The sequence below is a fragment of the Xenopus laevis genome, chromosome 8S (genome assembly GCF_017654675.1).
Source record: "Xenopus laevis strain J_2021 chromosome 8S, Xenopus_laevis_v10.1, whole genome shotgun sequence".
NCBI classification, from domain to species: domain Eukaryota; kingdom Metazoa; phylum Chordata; class Amphibia; order Anura; family Pipidae; genus Xenopus; species Xenopus laevis.
In genome coordinates, this window is record NC_054386.1 from 67,172,285 (window position 1) to 67,184,500 (window position 12,216).

General features: G+C 37.0%; 1 protein-coding gene across 2 annotated transcripts in view; it reads right to left on the minus strand.

Annotated features, from left to right (window-relative positions):
- The window catches only part of LOC108700131 (mitogen-activated protein kinase kinase kinase kinase 4), a 126,745-nt gene that overhangs the window by 53,351 nt on the left and 61,178 nt on the right, over positions 1-12,216 (minus strand). For both annotated transcript variants that reach the window (XM_018233032.2, XM_018233031.2), the window contains exons 8-12: positions 11,310-11,364; positions 8,981-9,059; positions 5,573-5,748; positions 3,993-4,065; positions 1,272-1,479 (exon numbers count right to left, since the gene is read on the minus strand). In XM_018233032.2, coding sequence (XP_018088521.1) covers positions 1,272-1,479; positions 3,993-4,065; positions 5,573-5,748; positions 8,981-9,059; positions 11,310-11,364 — 591 coding nt within the window. The remainder of the gene's footprint in view (positions 1-1,271; positions 1,480-3,992; positions 4,066-5,572; positions 5,749-8,980; positions 9,060-11,309; positions 11,365-12,216) is intronic.

A 12,216-nucleotide genomic window follows, 5' to 3' on the forward strand; every position in this document is an offset into this window, starting at 1 on the left:
GCTCCATGTTTCCATGCCTGCCCTTGGACTGCCTCAGTAGTGAGTGTCATCAGGATATCCTCACAGGAGCAACAAGGGATCAATCAGCAACAAATCTAAATCTGTCAGAATGGCTCATCCTTTTACTGATACACCCTGGGCTCAGTCACGCACATTTCCTGAAAACAAACAGTCACCTGGAGTAACCTCTGAACAGATCAGGAAAATACTGCAGGTTAAAGTTCAATGGACGTATATGTTGCAGCCAATACATTACATTACACAAGCCCGGGAAACCAATAAAATAGAGTTATTATATTGCTCTACACATGAGCCCAGTGTATAGTTTATGTGCCATATGTTAGAAAATGTAGGGGGGAAGCCGGGTATCCCAGAAAAAATTTACAATCACACTGAAAAATGAAAAGTCACCAGTGTTTTTTGAGACTTTTCAAATATTTTTTGAGGAAGTCCTATCTACTCTATTACATTTCACCTGGTCTGAGGTGGTGAAGGCAAGTCTGGCGCAAGAGGTAACGTTCATTAAAATCTTTTTGAATTTGCATAGTTACGTCCCTATACCAGAGCACAACTTAGCCAGGCTAAGGAAGCAAAGTACCAGTAGAGTCTATCTCTTTTGCTAGCGAAGTTACGCCAGTGACCGTTAGTAAATCGTCGAAATAACGAAATTACGTCACAATACCGAATTTTCACTAACGTTAGTCACTTCACCCTTTAGTAAATCTGCCCCTATGTGTTTTAATACACATTGCATCGTCGTTGCCCTATGCAAGGTCATGCAGTCAGGAGTGACATCTTACTTCTATAGAAGTGGCATTATAAGTAGTAGAATTTAACTGTAGTGGCTACTGATACAACTGCAACCAATATAATAATACCGGGTTGCGTGAAACTAAGAGCAAACTGATTTTCCCCAAACGTCATGAAAACCACCATAGATAACTGGCTACTTGTTTGACGCTATCTCTGGCTGTAATACTATTAAATAAGGTTACCAGATAATTTGATTTTGTGGATGTGTCCCTGATTCGTCACATAATGTAGTAACCATACAATAGATGCAAACAGAGATTTCTTTTCATTTCCATTTCCACTAGACCTTTGGCACAAAGGGCCATTTAGAATGGGAAGGCTATTTCCTTACTGTTTGGGTTCAGCAAGGTTTTGGCAGTGGTTTAGTGCTATTTGCCAGGGCAAGTGTGGCTGTCCCAGTGTCCAATAGTCAGCAATTTAGTTGTATGTGCATTCAGTACAAAGGGATTCGTTCTTACATCCTCCAGCTTTTTCCTTTGCTCCTTCTGCTGCTCGATGCGCTTTTGGCGTTCAGCCTGGAGCTGCATTTTGTATTTCTCCTGGTCCTTCAGTTGCTGTTGCTGTAATTGCTGCGGTCTCTGAGGATCTGATCTGTTCTTGTTTTCCTGCTGCAGTCGCAAGAACTCACGACGCAGAGTCGATTCTCCAGGAAGATTAACAATGGAGCTTTGAAAACAAAATAGAAAAGTTTCATGTTTTTTTCCCTTTGCCCTCTTGTAAAGATTTAACCTCCCAGTGGGTGAGGGACTGTGCAAGCCTTGCAAAACACCAAAGTTGTAGTAGAACAAGGAGAACTAGACAGTAACTGGAGCCAATTAAACCCAAGGCACAGCTGCAGAGGAAAATGACATTTCAGCTGTAAGATACAAACAGGCTGTAAGTGGTGGAACTTCTGAGAGTACAGGACTAATCAGTTAACTACTGATATGATTTAGATGCTCTGGTGGGAAATTAATTCTCCCCTCACTAGACATTTACACAGACCAAAAACACTTTCTATTCTGAAGGACTTCCGCTTTGTCTCAATAGAGATCTGTCATGCAAGTAGAGGTACATTACACCCTACATTTAAATATACTGTGGGCCAACAGCTGCTTTGCTATATAAATCTGAAATAGCCAGCCCTGGAAAAATGTTACTTAATGCATAATGTGTGAATAAGCAGTAATACCAGGGGATGTTGTAATCGTATGTAGCCTCCACAGGCTAGCGTGTTTGAGCTGACTGATGAGCCTGGGTTGTGATGGAACAGAGTTAGCTTATGCTGCTTTACACAGTCTGCCCTAGTTGTTCAGTATAGATTTGCATTATATATATGATATCTGGGGTATAAATATATATGTTTGCTTTGTACTGCTATTTGCAAAGTTAGTGATAGTTAATTTTATAGCTAACCATAAGACTTTTTCTAGCCACAGGTCCGAGCAGTGTTTTGGTACCAACTGTAGTCAGATAATGTCTTTAAGGTGGCCAGAAACAGGTGACATTGACTGTTATTCCAGACCTACAATAGATGACAGCTTATTGACTTCTTTATGGGTCCCAAATCATTGACAGCCCTGCCTATATCTATTGGGCAGGTTTGGAAATCCTGTTGGCCAGCTGGTAATGAATACGATGCTTTCACACCAGTGTTCTGATCAGTGCCCCAGGGGCCAAATAGTTTGATGAACTTGGCAAACAAGTGAATATTTCTGTGTATGGCCAATGTTACTGCTGTTCTACTGTATTTTGCATGTCAGCTGTCCCCATTGTGCAATCCGGTGTATTGAACTGGACCATTGTTTCAGAATGGCACATCTTTGGGGTGAGTGGCTCATATCCAAGTTCAACAGAAATCAGAGGATGCAGAATAACTGCATGGTACCAAAATACAGGTTTAACTAACATCTAATGGACATGTCAAGTTAGGAAAACAGTCATTGCCATCTGATATTCAGGTGTTTGTTCAAACTAGTGACCCCAGCTGCTGTTTGAAATCTGCTGGAAATTGCATCTTATGGTACCACAAGGAAAACATGATCACAGTAATTTTATCAACAGAACCTTGGTCCATTTTATTATAACTTCTGTTTATAGTATGCTGGCCATAGAGCTGCTGATCATCCAAGAAACCTGGTTTATCAGCTCATGGGCTGAACCTTTCACCTGGTTATATATGCAGGTAGCTACAATATATTGATGGTCTACATCATAGAACTAAGTGTATCAAGTGAAGAGTAGTTGCAGCTTCTCCTCAATGTTTGGATAGATCTAGCAAGAAGGTCTGTTGGAACCAATCCCTGAGATGACATTATTGGCAAAACAGTCAGGCACTAAATAAAAATTGGCCAAACTGTCCAACCAAATCTGTGACCAGTTTTACATCTTAAGCAGACTTCCATCACATATTACCAGCTTGAAAGTCTTACATGGAACAAAATTCCTAGTACTGTACCTCTTAAAAGCATGAAGGATGAAATCCTAAGAAGCATTTTAATTCACTTGGAAAAGCCATGCCAAATAACCTTCATTTCAATTGACTTATCTCCCTATACCTTTTTTTTTTTTAAAATATTTGTTTAAAATGAATTTTAACAATATAAGCCTTTTTCAACTGTTGCCAAAAACATTAATTGTGGTTACTCATTATATGCAGAAAAGTGTTTAGTTTTCCTCACGTGCCAAAATCGTGTGTTTAAATCAGCTGATTCTCTTGTGGCCTAGTCTGCCAATCTCTTTAACATCTCGAGGCAGCTGAAGATGGCTTTTGCCAAGAATCAAGCGTATTTAACATATGATAGAGGCTAATGTGTCTGGAAAACTCATTCCCTGACATACAGAAATACAGAAGTGCTCTCTTTCTTGCTTAGCCATCTAAATAAAAGTCAGATAGAAAATCATATACAGTAAGTTGATTTAAAATTTCCTACATCTCTGCCAGACAACTTCATTTCCTCTGGTGCGAGCTTGTTGAAAATGTTTTCATTGTTGATAAGACCAATGTTTTAAAGTTCTTAGTTACAAGTAACTTTCTAATCTTCTTTGACTTTGACAGCCAATACATGGTTTTTACATTAGCTTGGCCATTTATCTGTCTTGCTAAAATTGATATACTCAGAATGCTGCAGAGATGTTTACCTGAAATGATCTTTTTGGAGAATTCAATACTGTCTTTTTGTGGTTTGTAAAATAAATACCTTGGTTCTCCTTCATCTTCGTTGAGTTCATCTTCTTCTTCCTCACTCCCACTATATTCATAACCATTTTCATCTGAAATAAAACAACATTTCACTTTATAAAGAGGGGCCTAGGTCTAAGCAGAAATGTTCTCTGCACTGCCTTTATTCACTGTGAATGCATCAAATCCTCTTCTCAGTTACCGCTATCCCAGCTTCAATCAATAAATTCATATAGTAAGAGGAGAGCACTCCAAAGTAACAAATCTCTGTGATTGTGTTTATTTAAAGACTACTACACGACACGTTTCAGTGTCACTTGAAAAAGGGTATGTAAGACCCGAAACATGTCGTGTACTATATGAATTCATTAAAGGGCCTAGGTCTTTAAAGGGGATCACCACCTAAAAAACTTTTTTAAGCAACTTTCCAATATACATTAATCGAATCATTGCTAATGTTTTTAAATGATTTAATTTAATTAAAGCACATTTATATTTGCTGAAACAATGTAGCAGAAGCCAGCTGATTATAAGACCTGAAGAACTGACCTGCTACATTATATTTGTAGGTGCTGCTTTAACTATTCAGCTTTTCATATCTATCTCACTTGATCCTATCTAGACCAATGTACGCTACTATGGTTTAAACTATTTAAACCTTTAATCCATCCAGTTTAGAGTGATACAATTTCATGATATTATTTTCTTATTCTTTTCCTGGTATAAAATACCTGAGATGAAGCAAAACTATCCTTTTTTATTTTAGAAGGGAAGTAAGTAAATCAATATTGATTTTGGGTTAATGTAATATGTTTCATGAAAACATCCCTTAAATACATTGTTTTATTTTATATCCAACCATTTGCATTTTTGTCCTGAATACAGTACTAACACCCAGAGTTGGACTGGGCTGACGGGATACAACCCTGTTGGCCCTGGCCCCAATGGGCCCTACTGACCCAGGCCCACTCACCTAGGACTCTGCAGATGCTGCCTAGTCCAGGGGACAGCCCCTTTTCCCCCAGTTTGCGACCACAAGTTAAGGAGGAAGAAGGCCGTAAGAAGTTTACTATGCAGCATGTGCAGTGGAGGGGGTGGATCTTGGGACGGTGGGCTCTTGGATTCACAACCCTGGTGGATCTTGGACGCAGCAGATCAATGCTGCTAACACCAACTACACAATAACCTATTAAACAATAAAGCCTCCGTTGATAATTGTTAAGCAATTTGGAAAGATTTACCCAATCAATGATCAATGGTAATTTTAGAACACCATGCTTTACAGTAACATAGTAGTGTAGATTAGGGACACAGTATACTTGTTATGAAGCATATCAAAGCCATAACATTCATTTAAAGACCTCCTTTTTCAGGTGCACTGTGTTTGTCCCAAAACATTGTACAGTAACCTGCAAATTATTGTTATAGCTTACATAACTGTCATACCAAATAAAGGTTGGGGTGTTCGCCATAATTTTGTGTATATCAACTGAGAAAATAGTTGCTTTTTGTATAGAAACTCCCAGCACCACTATATTGAACCTATTGGGTATGCCAATCATTGTTAAAACATTAAAACCATTGTACTCTTATTTCTACCTTTCTCTCCTTTCTTTTTCCTTGTCCTATCCAGGTGGTCCCTAAGCATTATGCGAATGTGCCTTTCATTCTGTATGTCTCGAACGAAAGCATGCTTCAGCAGAGTTTCAGTGGAGGGTCGTTGGGAGTAATTTTTAATTAGGCAGCTATCGACAAAATTAATGCATTTCTTTGACCTGAAGCAAAGGAAAGGAAACAATATGCATTAGTGCTCTTGCTCTTCTGTCTGCACCTTTTCTTTTGACTCCCTTCTCTTGAACTATTTACAAGAGTGGACAATATAATTGTGATACCAAATGTTACATAGTTACTGTACATAGTTAAATTGGCTTGAAAAATTATTAAATCCATCAAGTTTAACCCTCCAAATGAAACCCAGCATCCATACACACACTCCTCCATACCCTCACATAAATTATATATACACATACTATATCTATAGTAACTATAGAATTTAGTATCACAATAGCATTTGATATTATGTCTGTCCAAGAAATCATCCAAGCCATTTTTAAAAGCTTAAACAGAATAAGCCATCACAACATCACCCGGCAGTGCATTCCACAACCTCACTGTCCTCACTGTGAGAACCACCTATGTTGAAAATTGTTTTCTTCTAGTCTGAATGGGTGGCCTCTGGTGCAGTGATCCTCTTTATGGGTAAAAAGGTCCCCTGCTATTTGTCTATAATATCATTTAATGTACTTGTAAAGTGTAATCATGTCCCCTGGCAAGTGCCTTTTTTTCAGAGAAAACAACCCCAACTTCGACAGTCTACCCTCATAATTTAAGTGTTCCATCCCACTAGGCAGTTTAGTTGCATGTTTCTGCACTCTCTCAAGCTCATTTATATCCCTCTTAAGGACTGGAGCCCAAAACTGTACTACATAATCCAGATGAGGCCTCACCAGGGACCTATAAAGAGGCATAATTATGTTTTCATCCCTTGAGTTAATGCCCTTTTTTATACAAGACATAACTTTTTCTGCATTAGTGGCCAAAGAGTGACACTGCCCAAAATTAGACAACTTGTTATCTACAAAAACCCCTAGATCCTTCTCCGTTAAGGAAACTCCCAACACACTGGCATTTAGTATATAACTTGCATTTATATTATTTTTGACAAAGTGCATAACCGTGCATTTATCAACATTGAACCTCATTTTCCAGTTTGCTGACCAATTTGCCAACTTAGTCAAATCACTCTGCAAAGTGGGAGCATCCTGCATGGAACCTATAGTTCTGCACAATTTAGTAGCAAAAATAGAAACAGTACTTTCAATGTCCACCTCCAGGTCATTAAACAAGTTGAAAAGCAAAGGACCAAGCACAGACCCCTGTGGTACTCCGCTAACAACAGTGGTTCAATCAGAAAATGTTCTATTTACCACCACTCTTTGTAATCTATCTTTTAGCCAGTTCTTTATCCAAGTACAAATACTATATTCCAGACCAAAATTCCTTAATTTAACCAGTAACCTTCTGTGTGGCACTGTATCAAATGCTTTAGCAAGGTATAAGTAGATAACATCCACTGCCATCCCAGAATCGAGGTCCCTGCTCACCTTCTCATAAAAAGAAATTAAGTTAGTCTGGCAAGATCTATTATGCATGCTGGCACAAACTCATAGTATTTTGATTTGCTATGAAATCCAGTATCTTATCCTTTATTAAACCTTTGAAAAGCTTTCCTACCACTAATGTCAGACTAACTGGCCTATAGTTCTGAGACTGAGAACAGGATCGCTTTTTGAATAGTGGCACCACATTAACAATTTGCCAGTCTCTCTGCACCATGCCAGACCTCAATGAATCCTGAAAAATTAAGTAAAGAGATTTGACAATCACGGAGCTAAGCTAGCTAAGTAGCCAGGGATGAATATCACCCCAGACCTTTGTTTATCTTAACATGTTCTAGTATCTTTTGAATTTCCTCATGTGTGAACCATGCATATTAGTTGAATTACTAGAATTAGGACTATTAAAAAGGAAACCTTCATTAACTGGTTACTCATTTGTGTAGACAGACAAATAATAACAGTCCCCGAATCTCAGCTTTCTTTCTGTGCTCATCAACCAGCAAACCCTCCTCTGATATTAAGGGTCCCACCCCTCCCCTTTTACTGCTTGCTGCAATACCCTTTTCCATATCGATTTTAGCATGTCTGATTTTGTTTGCATGACTTATTGGCCTCCTTGTACCTTACAAATGTTTTGGCTGTCCCATCTAACTTAAAGCCTTAAAAGCATGTATTTTCTTACCCACCTCAACACCAACACTTCTATTGACCCAAAAAGGTTTTGTGTTTTAGATATTTATCAGCTAGTGAAGGGCAGGCCCAATTTCTTCTTTCAGAACAGTCTGAGACCTTTAGAGAACACTTACATACTGTACATTACATTTTTGAACAGGTGCTAGTAGGATTGCATACATTATGGGCCAAATTCAATTCAGTGAGAAAAATTTATCTCAATGATAAATCAAGGAGAATATATTTTTTATTTTTTTTCCCATAGACTTCAATAGAGTTTTCACGTGATAAACCATGAGATAAGTTTTTCTTAATAGAATTGCACCTCAAATTGAATCTTATTTATGACTTTTCAAAGGGATAACACTTTTTCTCACTGAATTGAATCTAGCCCATATATACAGTTATACATGTCACTGATCCACATTTCTTTATTTCTTTTTTGTTTGGAATCATGATTTTGTTATTTGTGTTACAAATATTATTGTAATTCAGACAGCAAACCTTTCAAAATTTGTTAGATCTCTCATACCATCCTTTGTATAGGCAATATGGTCATGTGAGAAGACAAATACAGTATTTCCATTACTTTACTTACGTTGACCTGCTTACATGCTATATATATATATATATATATATATATATATATATATATATATATATATATATATATATAGATATATGTATGTATTTATCTCTATCCATCCATCCATCTATCTATGTAGACATTTATGCACGTGTGTTCATTGTTTTATTTTGCTATTTAATAAATAATGTAATAGCTCTTTAGAAATCCTGCATTTAGGTTATTTGAAATGATTTTAATAGGCCACATATCCAGAGATGCTTTTATCTAACTGTATATATAATTATTAATTCATCTTTTTCTTACATGCATCAACTATTCATTAAACACATTAAGTCATTTCCATCAGTATGACTTTATTGTTTGTGCCTTATCTGCAAAGTTATTAATATTCAACATACTGTATGCATGTCTGCATTTTTTATTGATGAAATGCTTCAATGATTTTTTTTAAGACATCTAACCTATAAAACGACAGCATCCAGAATTCCATGTGATCATCCAGTAACTTCTGCCATATATCTTTTATACAGTATATAAGTTGCCGATATTCACTGCAAATAGGCTTACCATTTCCTTGATTTCAGCTTTGGTGGAGGGTTTCTAGGGATAAGGAACAAGGCTCTCATAGGGTGCATATCACACAAGGCTGAAAAATAGTAATCAAATAAATAGTATAATTTACCTGTAACCTGCAAAACAACAGATTGAAACTTATTAATACATTTCAGTTCAAGAGGTCTGAAGATGTTTTGTGCTGGTGCAGTAAAATCCATCACGGCCTAAACAGTTAGAGCACTGGCTATCCCAAAAGGACATTTATGAAATGTCACAGTTTTGCTCAAATGGAAAATGTTTGGATTGAATGTTGTGACATTTAGGAATTATCTCAGAGGACACTTACAAGGCCAGCTTGGAAGATTGTACAATTTGTAATTTAAATATTAAAACATGCAATACTAAATTATCTGAGGCATGTTTGGCACTCTATGCGCTCAAAAACATAACAAATTATTAGACAAAATTACCAGCAAGTACTTATGTGGCCTAATTAGTTTTCACATAAATTCAGTTTGACAATTTTAATTAAACGGAAAATGTCAGAAAAGGTAAAAAGTAAAAAAAAAACAGAATATCATTGGCAGTGGTGGATTAAGGACAAGTGAGGCCCCCTAGGCTACACTTTCCACAGGGCCCCATTTCTAAGGTACCACTTTTTTTCAGAACGGCCAGTAAGCGGAACCTGCTGATTTAGCCTTTATTTGCTTTGCTGGCTGAAATTTTTAATTAAAAAAAAAAAAGATTTCTGTGTCCACTGACTGTCCTGCAGCAGGCTGCAAAGCACACAACTGCTGCCGGACCTGCTGCTGGACATGCTGCTGGACCTGCTGCTGGACCATATGCTGCCCCCCCTTGCTGCCTTGCTTTCTAGCTTCTAGCTGGCTGGGAGGCAATTTAGCAGGATTCAGGAAAAAGATATTAGAAAAAGATTTAGGCAAGAAAACTCAGACTGCATGTCTGTTCTGCTTCGGACCACGTGTGCGACTGCATGCTCTCAATTCTCCAAAACCGCGTCGGTTTCGGAGCACACCAGTGACTTCACTATGGGCCTCTAGGCTATAGCCTAGGCATTAATCCGCCCCTGAAGATTGGAAGGAAAATAAGGGATCAGGGATACTCAGACAATGCATGACATTTCATTTTACCTATGGTGGTGACTTCCATACATACTACTAAACTTTTATTGAATAATAGTGGAAGTGGACCTATGGTCTTGCACAGAAAGTTATTAATTGTGTATACAGTATTGCATTTTATTACAGTTAAGAGTAGCACAATCAACAGACGACTTGTGCACTGCAATATGGTAATTGGCCTGGAGATCAAACATGGTCACTCTTATGATCATATTTTCATTTATCTTTTACCTAGTTGTGTATTAAGGATGCCCAACCAAATGATAGACTGCAAGGAGGGCAAAACCCAAGCAGTCTGGTTTCAATGAAATACCTGAATATGAATAGCAAAGGGCCTGAATAGAAAGATTAATAATGTAGCTTCACCAGTTTTTGACTGTGCCCCCCCCCCCATTTGAAAGCTGGAAAGATAAAAATTATTAAAAAAGAAAACAAATAAAAACAAAATAAAAAAAAAAACACCAACTGAAAAGTTGCTAAGACAACTATTTTATAACATACTAAAAGTTACCATAAATATGTACTACTCCTTTAAAAAAACAATAATTTGGTACATTTTGATAATAAACTTTCATTTACATTTAACACCCATAGGAATGTGTATATAGGTGTACATGAAGTATGAGTAGTCATTACAGTTTTGAAACTTGTATTACATCTCCATCATATTAAATATTATTATAAATAGCTAGTGATCATCATCATCACCATTTATTTATATAGCGCCGACAAGATATGCAGTGCTTTAACTTAGTTATAACAAACACGGAATAAATGATGGATAACAAACAAGGGTTACAGAGTTTAATAGGATTAGAGGGCCCTACAAATTAGAGTTTACAAAGTAAAGGTTAGGGTGCAATTGAGAAATTAGGATTTTAGAAACAATTTTGTGATTTATGATACAGCAATGATTGATTAATTAAGGTACACTGAATAAGTCTTTAAGGAGCACTTGTTTGGAAAGAAGGAGAAAGTCTGACAGCTTGAGGCAGTGATGAGCGAATCCCATTTTGCTTCGCCAAAAAATTCAAAAACTGCAGAACTGGGAATTCATGCCTGCTGAAAAAATTTGCTCATCGCTTTAAATAGCCTTTCTGTGTCTGGAGAGATTAGTGTGTAACAGGCAAAACTCATAACAGTTTAGTTCTGCTGGTGATGAGATACAACGGTTAATATCAATAACATTATAGAATACTTACGTGGAGATCCCTCTGCCATTTCTAATGCCGTTATTCCCAAAGACCAGAGATCACTCTGAAAAGTAACAGACAGAACTGATACTTTGAAAAACATATGCCCTGTCCAGAAATTGTGTCTATAGGTGAAGTATACTTTGCATTAGGAATCTGTTGTGAATCTGACAAAGTCCAACAAATCTGTTGTGAATCTGACAATGTCCTACAAATCAATGTGTCACTTTCATAGAAACTTTAAACTACTCTTCAATCCAATAATACTGTGGAGCTCTGAATTGACAGGTCTAATCAATAATCTAGCCTATCAAATGAAGAGAATTGGTTTAATGGTGGATTTTAATTATGTTCAAAATAGTAATTTAGGTCTTATAAAATAATGACATACTGCAGCTTATAAAGAAGTCACCTGGGGGTTCTGTAACCTGTATTTTACTGTATTCAGTATCAACAATTTCAAAGTGGTTTATAATATCCCTATAAATTGCAGATGGTGTACATTATCCATAATGATACATAAGCTGCTGTTTTGGAAACTATCATTAAGAATATATTTTAAAACCCTTCTGCTTAATGTTTTCTGCCATAGTAAAAAACAATGCTAAAGACCTAGAAGGCATGAACCGTAACACAGAAGTAAACAAATGTATGATTTTCAAATATGACTGTAATATCACTAACAGATGTCTATTTTCATGTTTTAAATCCACAAAGAAATAACAAGTAAACTGGAAACCCTATGGGTATAGAAAACATACGTATGTCCTGTGCTTAAGACTGTAGTTTCTTATACAGTACAATATATGACCTCTGAGCCATGCTGCTGCATTTGTGCTTCCATTTGAGCTTCTTTTTATTACTGGAGCACATGAATGAGGGGTCTGATTTAATACTAAGCAAGCTTGGAGCAAGC